Below are 24,340 nucleotides of genomic sequence, written 5' to 3' on the forward strand. Positions count from 1 at the left end.
CGCCGCGGCATGGTAAAGTCATCGGGCCTTTTGACAGAGATGGAGAGGATTATTTTCCGCCACTGTTCTGGATTCACGCTGCGAATTGCGCGAGGGGCATGCGGATCGATAGCCATCACAAGTGCTGTGGCTGAGGTTCTTGTAGATTGTCAGTGCTCATATATAGCAGAGTGCTTGCTAGCTAGCGCGGCTTAAGGCAAGGTTTGTTAGCGTGTTTATTCCGATTCGTTTGAAAAACTAGTCTTCCCACCGACATGTAACCTTTTAGTTACATGTAGAAAGGAAGGATGTTCGCGGGCCACCATCATTTTGATCCAATTATCCCCCGGTCGTTTGGTTGTGATGACATGGCCTCAATCTAATATGCATTTCCAATTGGAAATGAGTCCACCGAGCGATGGAGCCAATCGCGGCCGTGACTGTCGGCCATCTGTCTCACAGTGTGACGTCAAGCGCAAATGTTGCTTGAACAAAAAGACAAAGTCATTGCGCCATCTGTTTCATCCTGCTACCTGTTTTACCAGATTTCAACTGGCTGTTGCGCGACTGCTTTGCGACTGAGGTCAGGTGAAAACTTTATCAAAGTGTTTTGGTCGCTGTTTCGTGTTGCCAAATGTTTTGTTTTAGTAATTCCACGAACTCTAATGCTAATGCTAATGCTAACTAATGCCATTTCGAGTATTATGTTTAATAATTCCTCCTCACTAGAAGTCCACATGTAGGAGTCCCATCACTGGCGACGTTCTGGAGTTTTTGTGCTTTTGCTCGGAATGACTTTTTCCAGGCTTGTGATTGGCTGAAATAACACGATGGTTTTGATCCCTTGATACTTTAATCACCCTGCAAATCTAATCTTCGTAGAACTTTTCCTCACTCCAGGCGCGAGTGTTTGGGCGAGTGGGCAGTTCAGGGTGTACCCCGCCTACTGCCCGAAGACAACTAGGATCGAAAGTCTCCAGTATGCCCGTGACCCTCGTTAGGGGTAAGCGCATTACAAAATGGTGGATTTTGGCTTGTTAGCTTCATTTAGCAAAATAGCAATTTAGCTAACCTCAGCTATCTTCTAGCTCACATAAAACAGGTGCCGTCCAATGAAAATGAGTATCCTGTCTAAGGTACAAACCGGCATCACGGAGCCCAGAATAAGCGCCAGCCGATTGAAGCTACTGAAAGTTGAGGAACGATTATCATCCTTTTTTTTCCCCAAATGTTGGTTAGTCCAGGCACAATGTTGTGGCAGATACTCTGAACACGGAGGGCATATGCTCCTCACTTCATGTCCTCAACAGTATGGAAGCCGCAGTGCTTTTCATAATCAACATTTGAAGGTTTTGTTTTATTGTAATTTTAATACAGGGCCACCTGTGAGACTGTCTTGTGTTTTAATTGTAATTTTTTTTTGTTCAGGAATATATTACAGGTACCCATTGTCACACAGTACAGAGAACGTGCCTCCCCACAGACAGAGGAACTTGACTGGAATTTCAATTTGAATCTTGTGCCAGTTTTCTTATTTTCGCCTCCGTATTTTAGAGAGACTTGTCTGACTTGCCAGCAAACTGGACGTGCCGTTGTTAATCATCGTAAGTGGTTTTCATTTCATTTGTGCCACATTCTCGGCCATTCATAGACATGATAGCCGTTGCCCAGGTCGAGTTCTTTAATTGGAAACGACTATCGTTTGGAATCGCATTTTATTTTGTCCCTCACTTAACAAGCAACTCTAATGATAAGATTGGCTAAAATTCATTGGCTAATAGAGTTGATGGAGAGGGGAACGGGGGTGATTGCATCGGAATGGGAGCTTCTTCCTAACATTCTCCCCGATCAGGATGTTTAAAAAAAAAATGCATTTACTGCGTTTTCAGCGAGGTGGCCGACTGGCCGTAAACAGCAAGCTAGCTGACATCACTGACAAACAATCACGTCTCGTGACATAAATCCCTCTTGAGGGTTGCTACTCTCCAGAACATGTATCAAGTAGCCACCGTATTTTTTTATTTTATATCACAGCAAATTTTAAACTCTGCTCAATCCCCCCCAAAAAAAGCAAATGGCTGCCACCCGAATCTCCACATTTGGCCTTTTTGCTATTCCAAGCGCCACACTGTTTGGACACAATCTCCCAGAGAGCTATTGATCTGGACCGCTCTCTATCAATCTTCACAACTGTGACCGAATTTGACCACCAGGACTACTGTTGAGAGGCATGGAATATGGAGTGCTTGTGTTTCCCCATACAATTCGAATCCATTTGTTGCCTTAGATAAGAGAGTGCAGGAAAAAAAAAAGGAGGAATATGAAATATATTCAGTAACCTCCCCACACACTCGGATTTATGAGTTCGACCCTACAGCTGGTCATGGATAAAACAGGATTAAAAAAAACAAAACATGCATGCCTCATGCAAAGGCATTTATGAGAAAAAACAAATTCAGGCTCAAAAATGACATCCTAAAACTTATTGTCTTTGCCTCTATTGAAATGTATGTATGGCATCTTCACAGATTTTTTCCCCCCTGAAAATAAGGAAGAAACAAATGAAATGATACTGCATTGAACCTGTCACACATATCAATGACCCTTACCCAACAAAGGAATTTATCACAATTGAATTGTGTCATTATCGCAGCGCGTGACAGAGTATTATGTTCACGCGGATCAGTGGATTTTATAATGCAGAATCAGTTTTTGTCTGCTCACTGAGGAATCATTCATATGCAAATCAAGCCCCGGCTATTGTTGTGATAGTGCAAAAGGAACCTTAGTTTCTTACACAAATAGATAAAAAACAGTACACACTGGTGTCCTCCACCGGGGGAGATGAACATGCAGTGGTCCAGTATTCCCGATGTCATCTTCTTTTCAAAGAAATTGTCCGGGGAGAGAAACTTCAAAAGCGAGTCACCACCCTCTGAACCTTTCCCTCTTGACTCTTTGAGTGTTAGCTATTCCTGCCGTGTACGAGCTATTGCCAATGCCGTATGAGGGCTTTTATTCATACTGTATCTTTTGATATATTTTCGGGCGTCAACCTCCGTTTTTCATGGGAAAATGCTTATTGAAGGCTTCTGTCACTTTTTTTCCCCCCAAGATTTTCTTTCAATCATTGTATTTATATCTGATGCATACTTCAAGTGCAATTTTAGAAAATATTTCCTTTCTTCAAAGTTTAAAATTAAAAATTAAGACTGTGGGGGTGGGGGGTGGGGGGTGGGGGGGTACTGAAGTACCAGAAAAAAATGGCTTGTTCAGCGACCTTCCTCTCTGGTGGGGTGGGTGGGCGTTGGGGGAGATTGAGCTCTACTGGAGTCTGCCTGCAGTGATGGTTCAAACTGCAGAGCAAGGTTGCCCCCTATTGGTGACTTAGAAGAATGAAGTTAAAAGGCTGCCCCAGCATGGGTAAGAGAAGGTGGCCGCTGTGTCCAATTCTGGAAAAAAAATAACATAAAATAAAATAAGCCAACCCTTGTCTGCGTTTGAAGAGGGCTTGTGCAGTCGTGCTGAACGCGGCCAAGCAGAATATTGCTTTGCTTTGCTTTGCTGATGCTTGTCAGCGGGTGACAGCTGACCCAGCAGATCACAGCCACAGATGGAGGGAGGGATACGAGCAGGGGATGGGGGGGTCACCTGGAGGTAGACTTTCGAATACTAGGGCGGTGTTACTGAGACCAATCAATGAAGTGGAACGTGTCCCCATCTCCCCCCCCCCCTTCCTCCACTGTAGTAGCCTCCATGTATAAGATGATAGATACATGATGCTTTGTACAATCTGCCTCAGGAATTTAGAAATGTATATCTTATTCAATTAAATGACTTGATTAAAAAAAATTACGTAATGAATGTGCATTTATGTTGTTTAATGTCACCTACTCATAATTGTCATGCAATTTTTTTTAACATTTGGTAATTACTGGTACAACAATAACAACCATAGAATACTAAACTTTTTGATTGAATGACAAGACAGCAAAATATGATCAGAAAAACAGTACATATGTATACACACACACACACACATTATGTGTATTATTCATTCATTCATCTTCCGAGCCGCTTGATCCTCACTAGGGTCGCAGGGGATGCTGGAGCCTATCCCAGCTGTCTTCGGGCAGTAGGCGGGGGACACCCTGAATCGGTTGCCAGCCAATCGCAGGGCACACAGAGACGAACAAGCATTCGCACTCACACTCACACCGAGGGACAATTTAGAGCGCCCAATCAGCCTGCCACGCATATTTTTGGAATGTGGGAGGAAACCGGAGCACCCGGAGAAAACCCACGCAGGCCCGGGGAGAACATGCAAACTCCACACAGGGAGGCCGGAGCTGGAATCGAACCCGGTACCTCTGCACTGTGAAGCCCACGTGCTAACCACTGGACTACCGGGCTGCCCATTATGTGTATTAGAATTAAATAATCGTTTCGGAACCTTGTCGCCATGTCACTGCTGCCCTGTTTTATTCTGCCATTTAAGATCTCCGTCAACCAATACCCGAACTGCACTTGCTGATTTCTGCAGAAAGGCTGCAAAGAGAAACAAGCCTATTTTGTCAAAGAGGTAGAAAGTACGATTATCTCTTTTCGATTGTGGGGAGTGAATATCGAAAGTCCAAAAGAAATAATATGGTAGATATCCCTGGGGGGGAAAAAAAAAAACTATTTCAAAGTGTAATTACAAAGGAGCCTATTTGTTCATTCCAACCTTAAATAATGCTTTGCTCGTTAAAGTGTTTTAATAACTTCCCAATGAAGTTAATGAAGTCACCTTCCTTCATACTTTTATCGCAATCATCCGATTGTGTTTATCTGATGCTACGACGGGAAAATAAATGTGCGGGCAACTTATTAAGTTGCCGCATTATCAGTTGCCTTAATTGCACCCGGTGTCTGTGTAATTAGTTGGCCTTCGTTCTACAGCGGTCAGTGTGTGGGAGGACGGTGTCATATGGAGCTGCAAATTAGGACTCGGGTTGCGCTGATGAGGCAGCGGCGGTAAGGGGTCGATGAAGGGGGAGGCCTGATGGGCGTGCACCGTGACCGGATGAGAGCGATACAGTCGTTTTTCCAATCTGCGCCGCGATTGTAATGACATCATCATGCATTTCTTTTTTTTTTTTTGCTTTGTTTGTTAATTACTCCCTCCTATAGGTCACTTGTGCCAAAATAACACACGATTAAACACTAAGCTTGAGTTTGCTATCAAATGGACTCCTAACAGCTCGATTAACAAGTTACCCATACCGCTCTTGTACGCATTAAAATCCAGCCGCCGGTTTATTACTTTTGTTATATTTCATGCACTGTCTATCTTGATTGTTAAAAAAAATAAAATGCAAGCATCCCGTAATCTCTAACTGGCAATCGGGCTCCATTAAGTCACTAACCAACACTGTATTTCATTGAGCTTGTCCAAACTAACCCCCCCCCCCCCCCCCCCAAACTCCCCAATCACCTTTTCCTTACAAGTTTAAACGTCGCAGTAAAACGAGATGGGTGGTGAGAAATATATGGCGCCTGTCTTGGATGCTGACAGATGGAAAGAGGTGCGGTGGTGAGAGGGGTCGAGTGGGGGTGGATTCTGGACGGAACGGCGAGGAGCGAGGCCAGAGTGATGAGAATAAGGCCACATACACCTGACCTTGCCCTGCTGTCCCGGCGCTGCCTTCTGTCACCGACAGGACTAACGGATGGCGTGCTCAGCGGGCGCAGGATGTGCACACTAAACCTGGCTTGACAAGAGGCTGACGGAAGATGGGGTGACCAGAGGGGGCGATGCAACGGTGGGAGGGTTGGGAGGGGGGGGGGGGCGCGAGGGTCACCCAGAGGTAGATCTTGTTCCACTCAGAGTCACTATCAATGACGAGAACGGTGGCCTTGGATGACAACAGTCCGTGACACCGTCGTGCCGTAAATCTGCTTGATGGCTCCAATGCGGCGGCCATAAACATGTTTCTTGCCTCCTGTAATGTGCAAATACAAACCCTGACCTGCCTCGAACCCAGCGCAGGATACAATTCGTTTATTTGTCATCAGTTTGGGAGTTCCACTTCCTCTTTCATGGAGGACGACAATATATATTCATTCATCTTCCGAGCCGCTTGATCCTCACTAGGGTCGCGGGGGGTGCTGGAGCCTATCCCAGCTGTCTTCGGGCAGTAGGTGGGGGACACCCTGAATCGGTTGCCAGCCAATCGCAGGGCACACAGAAACGAACAACCATTCGCGCACACACTCACACCTAGGGACAATTTAGAGTGTTCAATCAGCCTGCCACGCGTGTTTTTGGAATGTGGGAGGAAACCGGAGCACCCGGAGAAAACCCACGCAGGCCCGGGGAGAACATGCAAACTCCACACAGGGAGGCCGGAGCTGGAATCGAACCCGGTACCTCTGCACTGTGAAGCCGACGTGCTAACCACTGGACTACCGTATATATATATATATATATATATATATATGTGTGTGTGTATATATATGTATGTATATATGAATGTATAATATATATATATATATATATATATATATATATATATATATATGTATGTATGTATGTAAAGAGAGAGATAATTTTTCTTCTTCCTTGTTATATGACTTACACTGAAAGCAAAGAAATAATCACAACAAAAAAAAAAACATAATATATTCATATAGCGACTTTTAAGTAACCTAAAGAAAAGTGTCCTTGAGTTACATAATCTCATTAAAACACACCAAGCCTCCTATGTGAGAATGGATGTGGGTGCATTCCTGAAACGGAATTCATTTATTTTCAACGTCATTAAGGCGCTTCTGTTTGTTAGCTTTTAAGTCACTGTACGTATAAAACAGTCCTGCCGACCAGCAAACGGGCATCAAAACAATAGCCGCGTTTGGCTAGCGTGAGGCGCTAGCAGATAATTTTTCACTTGATGACACCCGATAAGACTTTTGTCGGAAAGGAAAGTAAAGGTCATCATCCCCCTCAGTCATTGCGCTGTTGAAAATCCGTTTAACGTCTCTGTCTCAGGTGCGGCTTGTTGTCCGTCAAATTCAATTTGGACACATTTGGAAAACCGCCGCCGCCGTCTCGTTCGGGTCAAAGCGATTTCCACAGCCATAAATCTCAAATAACCAAGCGCGGAACCTTTTTAAAAAGCTCTCAGTCAGCTAATAAAAATGCAGCTCTTTCCCCGTTGCGCTCCCTTGTTTTAGTCGCAGCTTGCCGACAGCCATCGATCCCACGTGATGATGTCTTGTTACCGTTTGGCCGTTCGAGAGAGACACGCCGTTCAATGAAATCTATCAGCCAAACTGCGGCGTCCGCTTCCGGGCGGGAGCCCGCGTCAGCACTTCCCGCAGCCCTTTAAGCAGGAAACGCCAACAAAACTTTTGCCCCTTTCGGCTAATCTTTGAAGCTAGTTGCTCCATTAGCGAATCAGTGAAGCGTTTTGAATACCGCGGAAGGTAAATAAATGTCAAGGGGGGGTGATTTAGAGCGTTGACGATAGCTGCAAACACGCCGACCGCATGCTTTACTGCCAGAGGGCGACATGAACGTAAGCTGTGCGCATTTCTCCTGTAGCCTCTTGAAACTGGAGCAAAACATCTATCTACGCTGAAAAACCGGCCCAAACTGTTTTGCGCATAAAAAAAGGCAAAACATTCATTTTAAGATGTCTTTGCCATAAATTGAAGGAATTATTTTACATTTAGAACACATTTAAGATTTCATCGAACCAAAAACATCCATCCATCCATCATCTACCGCTTATCCGGGGCCAGGTCGCGGGGGCAACAGCTTTAGCAGGGAAGCCCAGACTTCCCTCTCCCTAGCTACTTCTTCCAGCTCTCCCCGGGGGATCCCGAGGCGTTCCCAGGCCAGCTGGGTGACATAGTCTCTCCAGCGTGTGTCCTGGGTCTTCCTCTGGGTCTCCTCCCGGTGGGACATGCCCGGAACACCTCACCAGGGAGGCGCTCAGGAGGCATCCGAATCAGATGCCCAAGCCACCTCATCTGTGTACCCAAACTGTACATGTTGGGTTCTCCAGCGTGTCCTGGGTCTTCCTCTGCGTCTCCTCCCGGTGGGACATGACCGGAACACCTCACCGGGGAGGCGTTCAGGAGGCATCCGAATCAGATGCCCAAGCCACCTCATCTGGCTCCTCTCGATGTGGAGGAGAAGCGGCTCGACTCGGAGCCCCTCCCGGATGACCGAGCTTCTCACCTTATCTCTAAGGGAGAGCTCGGACACCCTGCGGAGAAAACTCATTTCGGCCGCTTGTATCCGGGATCTCGTTCTTTCAGTCACGACCCTTAGCTCGTGACCATAGATGAGGGTTGGGACGTAGATCTACCGGTAAATTGAGAGCTTCGCCCTTTGGCTCAGCTCCTTCTTCACCACGACACACCGATACAACGTCCGCATCACAGCTGACGCTGCACCGATCCGCCTGTCGATCTCCCGGTCCCTCCTGCCCCCACTCGTGAACAAGACCCCAAGATACTTGAACCAAAAACAGCAGTGAAATAATTCAACGGTTTCCTTCCATTGATTATTACGCGGACCATTAAACTTGGGAGTCTTTGGCGCAAATAATGACGTAGGTGACCGTTGTGTCGCTGTGACATTTCCTCCTGGCTCAACATCATCCTATCTATCTGCACTCCGGCACACGTATCAGGTTGGAACCGGCTAAAACTGCAGAGTGGTTGTGGCTCAGTGAGTATAGAGAATAGGAAGCATTTTGGGCATATTACACCTTCTTCCCCACTCAGCAGAAAAAAAAAAAAAAAACGGTTCCGCAGCTGTGTGTTTGATCTTTTCTGGCATTCAATAAAGAGCTCAAGTGAGGCTATAGTCTTCTGGTGGTTCTGAATTATTATCGCCGGGCATTAAAGGTTACCCACCAACACATGAACTGAATGCTGTCAAAAAAGTTGTTTGTTTACATTCAACCAGGAGCTGCGGTCAATGCGAGCGACGTCGTGCACTCTCGGGGATTGCGAGATTGCAAATTCAGTGTTCGACTGCCCCCCGGTACTGGTCAGTTGAGATTTCAGTCAGCGCCTTGTTTCTCACCTAGAAACAGTTTCTGACATCATGCAGACTTAGAAACAGGTGGGAATGAAACTTTTTTTGAATCATCATATTAGAATAGTAGACAGGGGGCGGCCCCTTGTAGTCCAGTGGTTAGCACGTCGGCTTCACAGTGCAGAGGTACGGGGTTCGATTCCAGCTCCGGCCTCCCTGTGTGGAGTTTGCATGTTCTCCCCGGGCCTGCGTGGGTTTTCTCCGGGTGCTCCGGTTTCCTCCCACATTCCAAAAACATGCGTGGCAGGCTGATTGAACACTCTAAATTGTCCCTAGGTGTGAGTGGGAGCGTGCATGGTTGTTCGTCTATGTGTGCCCTGCGATTGGCTGGCAACCGATTCAGGGTGTCCCCCGCCTACTGCCCGGAGACAGCTGGGATAGGCTCCAGCACCCCCCGCGACCCTAGTGAGGATCAAGCGGTACGGAAGATGAATGAATATTAGACACAGAGGAGGCAATGTAGGTTTCTCTCCATGTCACTGACTAATTTCGGGTTTTTCAAAAGTAGGCTTCATACGGCACTGGTGGTGTAACTTCCTTCCAACGCGTCCAAATATCTTTTCTGAAGCAATAAGAAATGTTCTTGCCGTTATGACGGCCTAATAATTCACACCGTTGTACGTGGCTGCACCCTTCATTTATTCATGAAAACAAGACAAACTATTTATGTTGCACTTTCCTGAAAAGGAAAAATCCGCGGCAAGAAATAAGTGACATCAGGCGGCGCTTCATTTTGCTGCATTCATTTTGAACATTACGGCGTCAGAGCGCCTCCGAGAAAGGGCGCATTAGGTCAGCCCGAGGTGGGGGTGTGCAGGGTACATTTTGCCGCGCATGCACACACCATGAAGCGTTCATAACAAGTATCACGTCACTCCTGAGGTTTTTTTTTTTTTTCTCGTGTTATGAAAGAGACTTTGAATTTGGAAGCTTAGCTTTGTTTTTAAATATGACGTTTGCAGCAGACTCTGTTTTACTCCCAAAACTTGTGCAAAAGTGCAACAATGAAATAAATTCAGTCTGGAGCCACCAATGGTAATTTTGCATATTCAAAGGCATTTAGTGCCAGACAGAAACGAAAACATAAATGTTCACCGTCAGCCACCAAGTGAAGCCACAAGCGCTAACATAGCCGAGCTAAGTCGCATCGCTAATTTTGGCTTTATGCAAATAGGAGCCCCCGAAGGCCCATCGTGACATTGTTGACCCCAAGGCCTTCCCCCCCCCCCCTTGCCTACATTAAGATGTCAATGTGTTTGATTTTTTTTCTTTATTTTTTTTTTTTTACTGTATTACAAGTGTTTGATTTTAATCCAAGCCTAATTCATGTATTTTTCCTCCATTGCGATCAAAGTCAGCAAATGTCTGTTCTGGGATTTCTCTGAGCAATTATTTTCATGTTGTGGGGTGAGTTCAAAGTGGCTTTTCCTCCTCGCTCTGCTCTGAAAACGATGGAGGCTTGCCATGATGTAAATTTTGGTGATCTGGTTTTGGTCTGATATTATTTGGTCTTGTTTTTTTTTTTTTTTTTGGGTCATATCTGTCTCGTTAGGTTTTCGTGTCCACCTCCTCGTGTTTGGCAATCATCTCCCTCAGCGACTCTAGTCTTGTCCAGATGTTCCTCGTTGTCTCGTGAGTTGCGTGGATTTAAGTTTCACACTTTCCTTCTGACTTTGTCGCTTTGTCGTTTGTGTGAGCGGTTTGTCCAAATCCAAAAATCCAATCCTAAACCTTGCTCGAAGCATTTGCTTGTGATTGTTTGCACGTGTCTCTCGTGTGATTCACGCCAATGAAAATTGAGACTTTGCATCACAATGTAGTTACCAAATTAGCGAGGAGTAAGGCTTGCTACTCTGATTTTGCCTCCCGATACTCCCTACTTGGTAACTTCTGGCAATCCGGCTGCTCTGTGGCACCATACTGCCTCTCACAGCCTGTTCTTGGTACTGCTGCAGAAATTCTACCCGAACAGGCAGTTTACTGGCAGTCAAAATCATAAAATCTTCAGTCAGACGTGATGAAGCAGCATGTGGTTGTTCGTTTGGGTTCGTGGCGGCTCACTATTAAGTGTGTCACAGCGGCTGTCACGTAAATAACAAGAATTTGAGTACAACGAACGCCCTTGTGAGTCTGCTCGCCACTCTCCCGAGGAAGGAACTCGAAACGCGACTCTGACAGTTCCCCAGTGGGCGGTAGCTGTTGCATCAATTATTCTTTATATTGAGTGAAAGACACGGAAGAAACAGCTAGCGCTTTTCGTAATACATGTTTTTCATGACGCCTTTGGAGTGGTTACTGTGTTCACATGAGACTGTAACACATTGTGAACAGAAGTACAACGGAAAAAAAAGGGTTGTTTGTGAGCAGCCAACATTTTGATGTCATGCTGTGAAAACAAAAACTATGTGATTATTATTATTATTTTTTTAATAAGGCATTCCAACGACGTTAATTCCTCATAATTGCCTTTTAAAATGGGTGCAAATCCCATGGTGTAGTTCCAAGACGACAGTGACGGTGACGATGGCGCTTTCATAGATTGTCTCATTCTCATTCAGTGGCGCAGTCAGCCAGAGTGAATTACTCCGCGATAGAGTGAATGCTCTGTAATTGCAACTGGGACCTCTCAGGTGAAACATTCCGGGTTGCAACAGTGGGATTCATTTCTCTCGTATGCATGTCCAAAAAGTTGGAGGAGACCTATGTGAGCAGTTGTATTGGTTGAATGATGGCAAATAATGGCTCATACCTGTATGTACTGTCAAGGAAATGGTTGAAATCAAGTCACGTTGACTATCATGGCTAAAGACAAGTCGACCAACATGTAGAATAAAATGAAGTGCAAATTCTTTGGTAGGCAATAATGGTACAAGTTGTCAGACATTCTCTCTCTCTTCTTAATAGTATTATCTTTGCAAAGACAACACTTTTGGACACAGCTCCTGCCTTGGATTGCATTGCAGGTGTACCTAATATAATGGCCTGTACACATGCAGACCTTTCCATGAGCTTCAAATTACTTTTCACGTTAGAACCTTCTCCATTTGAACCGTTGGCATTTGCTTTTGGACACACTGGATTCGAAGTGAATTGTGTTATTTATGTGAATTTTATTTCATTCATTCATTCATCTTCCAAGCCGCTTGATCCTCACTAGGGTCGCGGGGGGTGCTGGAGCCTATCCCAGCTGTCTTCGGGCAGGAGGCGGGGGACACCCTGAATCGGTTGCCAGCCAATCGCAGGGCACACAGAAACGAACAACCATTCGCACTCACACTCACACCTAGGGACAATTTAGAGTGTTCAATCAACCTGCCACGCATGTTTTTGGAATGTGGGAGGAAACCGGAGCACCCGGGGAAAACCCACGCAGGCCCGGGGAGAACATGCAAACTCCACACAGGGAGGCCGGAGATGGAATCGAACCCGGTACCTCTGCACTGTGAAGCCGACGTGCTAACCACTGGACTACCGGGCCGCCCTGAATTTTATTTCATGATTCCCAAACTGTGGATGTTTCATTAAGGAATGTTGCACCCACTGCCACCTCTTATTGAGGGGCTGTACCATCAATAAAAAAAACAAAAACAAACAAAAAATAATAATCTGGAATGTATGATATATATTTTTTAATTTAAAAAAGTCAGTCAGAGTCTCATGTTTTGAAAATACACCACTCTCTTGTTCACTGGAGAGTGACAACCAAGCTCGGATGACGTGACACGTGGGCGGCTGGAGGTTCGGATTCTTCGACCTCATCACTCACCCTCCCCCGTCTCCAGCTCACCTGTGCTGCCGCCTCCTGGACGGCCGCGCATCGCCGTGTGCAAAGCGAGCTCGTGGCTGGCTGGTTGCTCCCTTCTCGGAAGTGCACGGCCACTCGGCTCGGCGCTCTCAAAGCGGCACAACCACGCACGAGGAGCTGGGGGCGGAGGGTGCCCAAATGGCGAGCACCGCGCCGCCGCCGCTGCTGCTGCTGCTGCTGCTACTCCTCGCGGGGCTCGCGCCGACCACCGCCGGCGCCACCGACGAGGGAACGCCCGGCGGAAACGGACACGCCGCGAGCGCTCCGTGCGAGCTCAAGAGCGTCACCGTCTCCACGCTCCCCGTGCTCCGGGAGAACGAGTTCAGCTTTACCGGCGTGGGAGCCTCCGGGAGCTCGGTCGGAGGTGGAGGGGGCGCCTCGGCCGGAGCTGCGGGGACCGCTGGAGGAGGACCGGGAGGAGGTGGTGGGGAATCCCGGCTCCTGTTGTTCGTCAGGACGGATCTACCTGGTCGGATTTCCGTAATGGATGATCTCGACAATACGGCTCTGCCTTACTTCGCACTCGGTAAGAATCAATCTTCTGCTGACTTCTCCCCCCCGCTGTGTCACATTGGCATATAATGATTATGGTGGTGGTGGTGGAACCTGGATGCATTTCTTCAGTCAACATTTGTATCAATGATTGTTGATATTTAAACACACACCTGTGTTTCATCTCACACTACTGTTGTCCTCTTAATGTTGCCCAAAGAGTTCAATTTGCTAGTGGACAGGTTGTGGAAGATATTATTGTTATTTAAAAATAATCATCATCATCATAAGTCATGAGCAGTACTCTGCTGTGTGAATGGGCTGATGAGAGTATGAGCAAAGTCATCATCATATTTCCCTACTTGAGAACATTTCATTTTCATTGGTTTCCATTAAAAAAAAAGATACATCTTGTTAAAATAACATGGCCCTCAGTTACAAGAACCATTTTCACAATATGAGGAAAAAAAGTTGAAATCGTACATGAGAATGTATTTTTTATTCTGAAAAAACTTACAAAGAAATGTAAATAATTTGAGTTTTAAAGGCCGACAGCCACCGTCAACCTCCGAGAGATTTGCTTAAAGCTGGAGTCTTATTGTTAGCAACAAAATGAAATGACACAATCATGCTTAGGCCTATTATCACCGCCTCTGACATCTTGCTGTATTTTTCAGTATTTTATCTTTCATATTTTGTGTTGACTGGCGATATTCCAATGCTGGTGCACAGAAAAAATCACATACCAGTGGCTTCGGTACGGCCACTTGTTTCCCGTTCGTAAAAAAAGTAACTTAACATATATGTTTCTGCAGCAGAAAGATCCACAAATGTTTGGGTTGAAAAGTATCAATGATAAGTTTATTTTCATAATATTACCAATTCCTTGTAATATTTTCAGTCGCTTCTTGAAAATTCACATTATTTCGGAATGTTTCCTTTCCGTGTTGCCCTCGTGCTCTTTTGACCCCCAAGACAACACAAGTTTGGCTCTTCCCTCAACTCCAGATCCGTTGAAAAGTGATTTCCCTCACTGCACACCGTTTAAAGTTCGAAACTCTTTTCTTTCCCCCTCCTCATTGCTGCTCTCCTCATGTAGCTGGAATACGATTACATTTCATGGACACCCTCGCCCTCTCTGTGCCCCAATCAAGGGATGCAATTTGGTCTTGCAAATATGCATGAAATTGATATTTTACTCTCACGCCAAGACACTCGCACGCGCGGACATTCACGTCACGCACGATGGCTAGTGTTACTTCCACTCAATGAGACGCTTAGCTAGACTTTTGCGTCACTGTCAGGCAATAAGTGAAAACACACACAGAGATGAGGGAATAGATAAAATGGCAACCCCGCTGCTAGGTTGACAGGTTGTGGAAATGTTCTACTTTTTATTTTGATCTGTAGTGTAAAGACTCACTTTGGTTGATCGTAATCGAGGGTCTGGGGTGGAAAGGGCTCTGTTGTCGAACAACAGCTTTGCTTGAAGGAAATGGTTGTTTTTGTTTTGAATTCTTATTTATGTATTTATTCTCCACCAAGGAGACAATGTTTTTGTTATTCTTTCTTGTTTTTGTGAGCTAGGCTTATGCAAATAACAGCACAAAACCCCATTGGAATAAAGTTCATGTGTTCCAGAGTCAAACTGCTGTGGTGTTAGATATGCTGCTAACGGCGCAGGAATTCTTTTATGTATCATTGACTTTCTTGATTGTCATAGAAGTGGGGGAAAAAAATGGAGGTATCAGTTAACATTCCAGTCTCGTTCAGTTCTCGTTCATCTGATTGTACTGAGCAGTCAGAACCGAAATGTTGTCACATTTGCTATGCTAGCTGAATTTCCATCTGTCCGTATGTCCACGAATCTACAGAGTGGAATATTGTCTCCTTAAAAGGAGCATTTGGAAGGTATTTAATGTATGTCCACTTTGTCGAGAGGTTTGTCATGGGCAAAGTGGTTTAAAAAAAAACAAAAAAACAAAAACCTCAATATGATTTTGACAGGAAATTGAGGTCACTTTTTTCAATGGAAGATTTTTCATCCCTGTAACGTTTGCCCTTTAAAAAGAAAAGCTATATTAGATTATAATCATAATAATCCTTCAAGGGGAATTTATACCCCCATAGTCTCTCTCTCTAGCAACCAGGTGCCATTTTACAGTTGCCCGCTTTGCAGTGGTCCTCCAACTGTGACCGTCCGGTTCCAAAGTCCTTATTGAGGAGCGACTGCCATCATATTTTCTTCATATTTTTTCCAGTGGAAAGGAAATTTTGTTGCTAAATTAATTTGTTAGCCTTGGTTGTTGTTAAACCACAAAACAATGGGATTTATCTCACCACTTTACAGTGAATAGTGGACCAAATAAACGGTGGCTACTGTGAGAACGCTGTGACTTCAAAATGACTTTTTTTTTTGGACTATATTTAGCCGCTGTGTTATTTTAATCTCTTCCCTTGGTCTTAATTTTCCTTCAGAGCTGCTGCAGGGAGTCTAAAACGCTGGCAGGACGGCGAAGGGCTGCGAGCACTAAGCTAGTAAATCACCTTCTGTTCTCATCGACTGGTGTGAAAAAAAAAAGGGCTTCTCTGTGCTCTCAGGCAGCCGCCTAGCAAATTTACAACTTGAGCCGGTCGGCTTCATTAGCTTAGCACCCCTCCATTCATCAGTGGTTAAATACTGAAAAAACTTTGGCACTTCGGTTGAATGTCTTCCAACTTCTATTGTTATTTTGCGCTTGCGTTCTGTTTAATAAGAAGGAGCAACGGTGTAGACTGCTACTTTAGCTTGTCATCCATGGCTACAGACAAAAACAACAGTACGTTGGGTGTCTTTCAACTTCAAATAGATGTCATGCATTTGAGGTCTGTGGGACAAGCACTTAGTGAATATTTGAACAATGTCGACTGCTACCCTAGCTTAGCATCCATCCACCCATGGCTAAATACTGAGAAAGAGACGTAAATAAGACTTAAATAGTTGTTATGGATTTGAGCCCTGTTTAATGAGTCATGTAGCTGCTACGTTAGCTCAGCACCGGTCCATCCATCATCCATCTATTCGCCAGATAGCAATATGATAGATCCAAGATGGAGCACTGAGTGAAGCATTCGGATACGTTAGCTTTTTTTTTAGCTAGCTAGCAGCAAGAATTATCATCACTGGTGATCTATCTCCATTTATCCGTGAATCATCCATCCACCTATCTGGATAGCGAGTAATTGTACACTGCAAACTGCTCCTAAATAATTATGTTGTCATGGTTATTGTCTTGTAAATGTTTCTTTTCCTCTTACGATTGTTGAAATAAAGCCTTTTTGGAGTCTACCCGCCACACGCAAACACACGGCCAGCAGTCATCACGTCTTTAGTCGCTCTGCGTCTAATTCACTTTAAAGCCCCACAAAAACTTGATGTTGGTTTTCATAAGCGTTTTTGTGCAGACACCAAGCGGTCGTACGCGCGCTCTTAATGTTTCTGTGAAGCCGTGAGCTCGTCAGCATCGGTTTGAGGAGTCTTGAGCAGCACAACACATATTTGATTTGTGAAATGGCCAAATGGAAAAAAAAATAACGCATCGTGTAACTCTGTCAACATTTTGTCATTATGTAAGCGCACTGAAAGGTTTTCGGGGACCTTCATACCGACGTTTAGTTCTGTGTATGACAAATGACTTTTCCCTTGCCTTGTAGCAAAAAAATATACGGCAGATTGAAATGAAACACGGCCCGAGTGGGTCAGCCTTTAGCCATGGAAGGACGCCAAGGATGGGACGTTTTAAGTCGTCTGAAATGACATTGCGTTTTCAGGAGATTGCGGTGTGTTTTGTTTCAATTTGAGGTTGTTGCTTGCTTATTAGCCAAATGCTGCACAAACCACAATGGAAGCGCTGTCTTGCATCTCCTCCTCCATTATTGAAGGCACCATTGAGGTTTCGGGAATGAATGAAGGCTTGGGTAGGGAGTGCAAGTACTCATCCTGTTGCGGTCTGCCTGCTCGGCTTTGATTTATGACCGCGAGTGTCACGGAAAATGGATGAACTCTGAAAGATATTGTTGCCCCCGCCCTGCCCCCCCCATACCCACACCCCTTTCATTCTTCTTTCCTTGTTGTCATGCATGTAAGGCCCTCGGTCAATTTGCACGGAATGGTGCATTTAGGCACTTTGTGTTGATTTTTCAGACCTCTGTTTTTTTTTTTTTACTTCAAGTGCCGCATAATTGCGCACAGAGGGAGCAATTTTCAGAAGGTTGGAAATCGACGAGATTTTTACGATTTCGATTCCATAATCAATTCTGTTTAACGATTCAATTCTCGATTAATTATCATCGATACTTGAGGTGGTGGGGGGGATTGTATCTGGAAACAACTTGCATAGAGCGCTCTGGGGCGCCGTATCGCATGCCAAATGATTTTGCATGTGGGTCACGTTTCCTCACTTCGACCAAATATTAGTCGAATTTTCAAGCATTGCAAGTTGCCCTGTTTTTTAGCCTCTCTCGTAAATCGTGAACCCACTTTGGAGCATTTGGCGAGTAACAAATCTCACAACCCGCGCAATGACTTTTCGTCCCAATGTGAATTGATAGGCTTCGACCGGCACGGCAAACGACGCCAAGGAATCCAAACTTTTATTTTTTTGCCATGCATGATGAATGTTCAAACCGGGCTGGTTTTTGAGGTGCATCTTTTGCACAAGCTCACAGGCTTTTAATTTAAAAGGTCTGAGTGGGGATAATCTTGAAAGAGAAGGCGCATCATCGCGGCCATTGTGGCAATTCTCCTGAGTCGTCAAGACTAAAGGAATTACCGAAATCATATTGCTATCGTAATTACACACGTGACGAGCGACATGAAAAGGAGGAAAAAGAGAGGGAGTCTTTGTTGATGTAAGCCGATCACAATAATGTTTAAGACCCGTTAAATTCGATTCCCGCCAGATTTTCCTCTGCACCCCGGAAGCGTTCCAGCTCTTGCGCGTCCCCAACACCTCGTCCAATTTCGAATTGTGCAATGACTCGCATTTTCTTTTGGGGACACTTTTTTTTATTTTTTTCCCTCCCTCCGCGCCGTTGCATTTGCACATTTGTCTGAGTTGGCTTTATCTACAGAAGGCCACACGAGTCATAAGTCTTCTTTGTAGCCTGCCCGTTAGTCAGTCGAGTAATATTTTCCCCATTCACGGCGTTGGCATTTTCTTTGCCGTGTGTGGTTGGTGAGCTACAAAAGAAGTCAGACACAATGGCGGCATTGTGCTGATCTACCGAGAGGAAATTCGCCGACCCGATGACACAACGCCAAAGCTACATTTCATTGGCTAAATCGAACTGTTATGGACGGCCCAGTGGTTAGCACGTCGGCTTCACAGTGCAGAGGTACCGGGTTCGATTCCAGCTCCGGCCTCCCTGTGTGGAGTTTGCATGTTCTCCCCGGGCCTGCGTGGGTTTTCTCCGGGTGCTCCGGTTTCCTCCCACATTCCAAAAACATGCGTGGCAGGCTGATTGAACACTCTAAAATGTCCCTAGGTGTGAGTGCGAATGGTTGTTCGTCTCTGTGTGCCTTGCGATTGGCTGGCAACCGATTCAGGGTGTCCCCCGCCTACTGCCCGAAGACAGCTGGGATAGGCTCCAGCACCCCCCGCGACCCTAGTGAGGATCAAGCGGCTCGGAAGATGAATGAATGAATATTATGGACGGCTGCGATCACACTTTCCCCACTTTGCATCTTTTCACGCAGGCGGAAATGTTCTCAGCAAACCTGAAGGGGGAGTATTGGGCCCCACGCATCGCATGCTCATTGGTATGACCCGGCTGTCTTACCCCCCTTCGCGTTTGGGAAAAAAAAAAAAAAAGACAACACGTGCACTTTTTTTTTCTAGGTATGTTGTCTGATGGTGGATTAAGCTCAGATCTGTCAGCAATTACCCTTAGAAGTACGAACACAGCCGAGCGTTGCCTCCCCGAGGTGGCGACTCGCTGATCCGTCTTTAGACCGGTTCAAGGCTCAAGGTGAGCAGTGCGGATTTGCAGCCCATTATGTTGCCGCAGGTATTTATGGGGCAGACGGTTCGGATCGGCGTGCATATTGAAAGCGGCGGCAGCAAAGGGGACGTTTTGTGTTTTCACTTGTGTGGCTCCGACTCTCCTCAAGTAGAACAAACCTTGAAATTGCTCTTGCAGTTGACGGGTTGTCTCATGTTTTGCTTGCTTGAAATGTTTATCCAATCCAGGACTTGACTTATAACAGGAGATCTTTTGTCCTCTGCAAATAAACAAACTCCTTTCCGCAAATACTGTCGAGAAATAAAAGTTAGGAAGCATCTTGCATCCTTGTTGACACAGTGAGCCTCGTGCTAAGCCTCAATGTCCTCCGGCGCTTGGTTAGAATCTCGCCTTTCAGTACGACAAGTGACTTATGTATTGTCCTGCTTCCGCGTTCAGTTATTTGAACACTATAATGGCTCACAGGGAGGTCGGAGCTGGAATCGAACCCGGTACCTCTGCACTGTGAAGCCGGCGTGCTAACCACTGGACTACCGGGCCGCCAGCATTATTATTATTATTATTTTTTTTTTTAAATAATCAGAATTGAGAAACGTTATCAGCTGGAATCGAATCGAAGAACCGCTATGGGTCCAAACGACCCCCAACTCTAATCATGACCATTGGCTATTGACTCTGTGGCGTCACAGCGTCATAAAATGAAACCCAGCAAAGCAAAAAAAAAAAAAAAAAAAGCAATTTGAGTTGAAAAAGGGCCAAACGCCAGAAATCACTCCGCATCCGTCCCTCCTCCTGTCCTGCATCCTCTTTGTTGTGATGCTACTGCCGCGCTGATTCACAGCCTGCAGCCCAGAGGCGACGAGAGGCTTCCAGCAGATCCGTTTACAAGACTGAGGCTGGCCCCCTTTTTTTTTTTTTTTTTCCTTTTTCCTTCCTTATTAAAGCAGGATTCACAGATAGCTGAAGCATGACACAATTCAAGTCAAAACACGTTTATCGAAAATCTGGAGTGAACACAGTAAATGGATTCGGGGTATGACAATGTGTGTCATCACTTAAAATGAGCATCCGCGATTTTGCCAAAACAGAAGGAACAGAAGGAAGGAAGGTCAAACAGACCTTTGTGATGTATAATTTACTTTATTACACTAGACTGTGTGTGTGTGTGTGTGTGTGTGTGTGTATATATATATATATTCATTCATTCATTCATCTTCCAAGCCGCTTGATCCTCACTAGGGTCGCGAGTGGTGCTGGAGCCTATCCCAGCTGTCTTCGGGCAGTAGGCGGGGGACACCCTGAATCGGTTGCCAGCCAATCGCAGGGCACACATAGACAAACAACCATCCGCGCTCACACTCACACCTAGGGACAATTTAGAGTGTTCAATCAGCCTGCCACACATGTTTTTGGAATGTGGGAGGAAACCGGAGCACCCGGAGAAAACCCACGCAGGCCCGGGGAGAACATGCAAACTCCACACAGAGAGGCCGGAGCTGGAATCGAACCCGGTACCTCTGCACTGTGAAGCCGACGTGCTAACCACTGGACTACCGGGCCGCCCATATATATATATATATATATATATATATATATATATACACACGAACCTATTTAGCATTAGCATTAGCCCAACGTGTTGTGGTACGAATGACTCGCATGCCATTTGACTTTGCGGCTTGAATTTTTTGGGAATAACATATCCACTTTGAATCGCAATTGCGCATGGATCTGCAAAAGTTGCAGGGTTTTTGGTGATGAGGCTGAAACTTTTTTTTTTTTTTCATTAACTGATGTAGATTAAACATTCATTATTCAATAGAAAGTGGAGCAGATGTTTTTCCCCGTCACTGTCACCACATTTCACCGCCCGTTACGGTTGATTTGACGATTTCCGGAAACTTAACGGATCATAATAAAGTTGTGCGCCTTCGCAGTGTGTGCCTTTCCATTCATTAGCGCAATTGCGAGATCACCGTTCCGTAACATGACCGCGATCGGGACAAATGCACGATTAAGTCGGTAATGAGACAGCTCAACAAACAGTATTAATGGGTTCGTTCAGAGCGGCGCTTTCAAGCAATCAGAGATGAAGTTTTCGTCTGGTAAATATCGCCTCCCCTATCACAGAGCACTTCATCTCAACTGAATTGACAATGGAGATTTCAAAAACTTACTTTTGCCCGCTTAGGTGCATCGGTTTAGTCATGCGGCGCGCGGTTCATGACTCCTCCATCACGTCAGTGCGAAGCTTCATAAAGAATCTTCAATATCTAAACGAATCTTTGCTATTTGACGAGATGAAACGTTTCATTGCGACGCGTGGAAGAGATGAAATCCTCCCAGTGGCAGGAGCCCCCCCGGTCTTAAAGAACCTTGATACTTGCCCTCTGTTTGGTCTCTTCTCCTTTTCAAAGAAGCGCTCCGGGTTTCAAATGTCACAGGAAACCGTTTCTCCCAATGCTGGAGGTGGACACGTGTTACCGCACAGGCTCTCCATTTAACACGCCGAGGATGCAATTGTGTTTGCCTCACAATTACAGATCTCCGGGCTGACGCCACTTGTAACGGACCTTTTGCGGGTGAGTCGTCCCTGCCGTCAGTGTATTGGATTGAACAATCCCCCCCACCCCCCCAAAAAAAAAATGTTTTCACTCACACTCATTTTTGACATTGCGGTCAGATCTTGTAAAACGCCTCGTCCGCGATTTTTTCTCAAGGTTCAATTTTATCTCTCATGCCAAGTCGTGACAGTACCGAAGATGATGGCCCATCACGGGCTTTCTGAAGATCAAATATGCATTTCCAGAGGGGGGCGGGGCTTTTTGGGGTTAAGTAAGCACACTTAAAGATTAAGTAAAAAGCAAAGGTCACCCAGAGTGGTGTCCTGGGAGATAACCAGCGCTGAGAGCACTCACGCGAAGCTTCAAATTTCTTACAAAACCCGGATTGACATTTAATTCTGCACGTTTTTTTTTTTTTTTGCAGTGACACCGTGTTAGCATTTGGCTAGCGGTACTTTTTGGAGCGGATGCTGTTGCGGTTGTGGCTTTTTTGTTTTTGTTTGTTTGTTTAAGGCTCGCTTGTGCGATATTTGACAGAGCGAGTAAGAAACTCTCGGACAACAAGAATGGAATCATTTTTTTGCACTCTCGCTCCTCTCTAATGAGATTTGCCCCTCTGCCTCTTTTGATGAAGTAGTCAAATGATTGTTGGCCGGCTGCGACTCATCAATCAGATGAATTGCGTTTATATGTCATTATTATAGTCCCTTAATGGACGATATAAACTCGTGGGCCGGCCCTCTCCTCTTTTAACCTAATTGATATGCATCTGTATTCATATAGATATGTAGATGTACTGTATGTTTTTTTTTTCTTTTTCCCTCTCCCGATGCCGCAAGTGTTTTGCGCGCTTTCCACGTTTGGCACTGGCTTTGACTACTTAATGCAGTGGATTTGAAAAGGCTTCTTTGTTTTCCAACCTATTGATCCCGCGGCTGTTAAAGGTTGCAAGACTTAAGAAAGTCAACATCTCACCTACGAGGATCAAAACAAATACATTTTAAGTACATTGATTTTTGTTGTTGTTGTTGTTGTTTTTTTTTCTTGCGCCTTCCAGACAAAATCCAGTTGGGATCGGGATATTTTCGCTCCGAGTGTGAGTTTTCTCTTTGCTTCCCTGTTGAACCGAAGCTAAAATATACATTCCGGAATCAAAGTATGTTGATGAGTTGTTCGCAAAGTCCCAACGAGCCACGCGTCTTGATTTCACGGTGGCTCTCCGTCAAATCATCCCATTTTTGACGCTTTTTGACAGATTACCCCTCCCATTTAACCCGGGCTTCTTTAGAAAGTGGTCCCGCGTTGTAAGAACTTGAATCGGGATCCAATCTTTCGTTTTTTGCCTGTTGCAGTCGTATGCTGATTAAAAAAAAGAAAAAAAAAGGGTTGTGCGGCTCTCATGAGTTGAATGACTTAAATCTCCAAAAGTCATTTACATCGCCGACTCTAGCGGTTGTCCAATGATGAACTCGCGACTCGTGAAGAATAGGGGCTATTAAAACTTGATTGAATTTTACCAGACAAACCGTAAGCACGCCGCATCACCGTGAAAGACTCTTTTGCTGTTACGCGGCCGGGTTAGGTTTCGTTTGCGATCGATGAGGAGCGGTTTCAGAAAACGAATGGACGCACGGATGATTGTGTTGTTGCAACCCGTGCGTTACTCTTTGCTACTCTATCCCGTTCAAGAAAACAAAAAGCAGCAACGCATGAAATTATAACTAATTATGATGTCAAGTTGAGAGTTGCTCCTTTCCAGAACAGAATAATGAGGTTGATTCTGTGCCTGGCTAATTGATGGCTTCTCTGCGACCTGGCTTGGATTTTATTTTTTTTTTTTAAATCCCCACATTAACGTGAAGTAATATTCATCCAGGGTGGCCCTGTTGTCCAGTGGTTAGCACGTCGGCTTCACAGTGCAGAGGTACCGGGTTCGATTCCAGCTCCGGCCTCCCTGTGTGGAGTTTGCATGTTCTCCCCGGGCCTGCGTGGGTTTTCTCCGGGTGCTCCGGTCTCCTCCCACATTCCAAAAACATGCGTGGCAGGCTGATTGGGCGCTCTAAATTGTCCCTCGGTGTGAGTGGATGGTTGTTCGTCTCTGTGTGCCCTGCGATTGGCTGGCAACCGATTCAGGGTGTCCCCCGCCTACTGCCCGAAGACGGCTGGGATAGGCTCCAGCACCCACCGCGACCCTAGTGAGGATCAAGCGGCTCGGAAGATGAATGAATGAATGAGTGAATATTCATCCAGCCATTCACTTCAATTGAGTATACAGCGATCCCTCGCTATTATGCGGTTCGTTTATCGCGGCTTCGGTGCATCGCGGATTTTTTTTCAAACATTCATTAAAAATAAAAAAATAAATAGAAAATTTGAAGTCCGCAAAAATCTGTGTCTAAGTGT

General features: G+C 45.5%; 1 protein-coding gene and 2 long non-coding RNA genes across 11 annotated transcripts in view; 2 read left to right on the plus strand and 1 right to left on the minus strand.

Moving 5' to 3' along the window:
* The window catches only part of LOC127590901 (uncharacterized), a 203,720-nt gene extending 191,139 nt beyond the window's left edge, over positions 1–12,581 (minus strand). For all 3 annotated transcript variants that reach the window (XR_007959786.1, XR_007959787.1, XR_007959785.1), the window contains exon 1: positions 12,386–12,581. This is a non-coding gene — a long non-coding RNA (uncharacterized LOC127590901). The remainder of the gene's footprint in view (positions 1–12,385) is intronic.
* LOC127590903 (uncharacterized) overlaps positions 1–24,340 on the plus strand; it is a 355,000-nt gene that overhangs the window by 169,801 nt on the left and 160,859 nt on the right. The gene's annotated exons all lie outside the window — the stretch shown is intronic.
* Positions 12,930–24,340, plus strand: part of LOC127590863 (astrotactin-2-like) — a 138,471-nt gene continuing 127,060 nt past the window's right edge. Inside the window, exon 1 of one of the 7 annotated variants that reach the window (XM_052050371.1) lies at positions 12,930–13,404. In XM_052050371.1, coding sequence (XP_051906331.1) covers positions 13,017–13,404 — 388 coding nt within the window. In that variant the 5' untranslated portion in view covers positions 12,930–13,016. The remainder of the gene's footprint in view (positions 13,405–24,340) is intronic. The other 6 variants (XM_052050372.1, XM_052050373.1, XM_052050370.1 and 3 more) reach the window with 6 other exon arrangements.

The sequence above is a fragment of the Hippocampus zosterae genome, chromosome 18 (assembly GCF_025434085.1).
Source record: "Hippocampus zosterae strain Florida chromosome 18, ASM2543408v3, whole genome shotgun sequence".
NCBI lineage: Eukaryota > Metazoa > Chordata > Actinopteri > Syngnathiformes > Syngnathidae > Hippocampus > Hippocampus zosterae.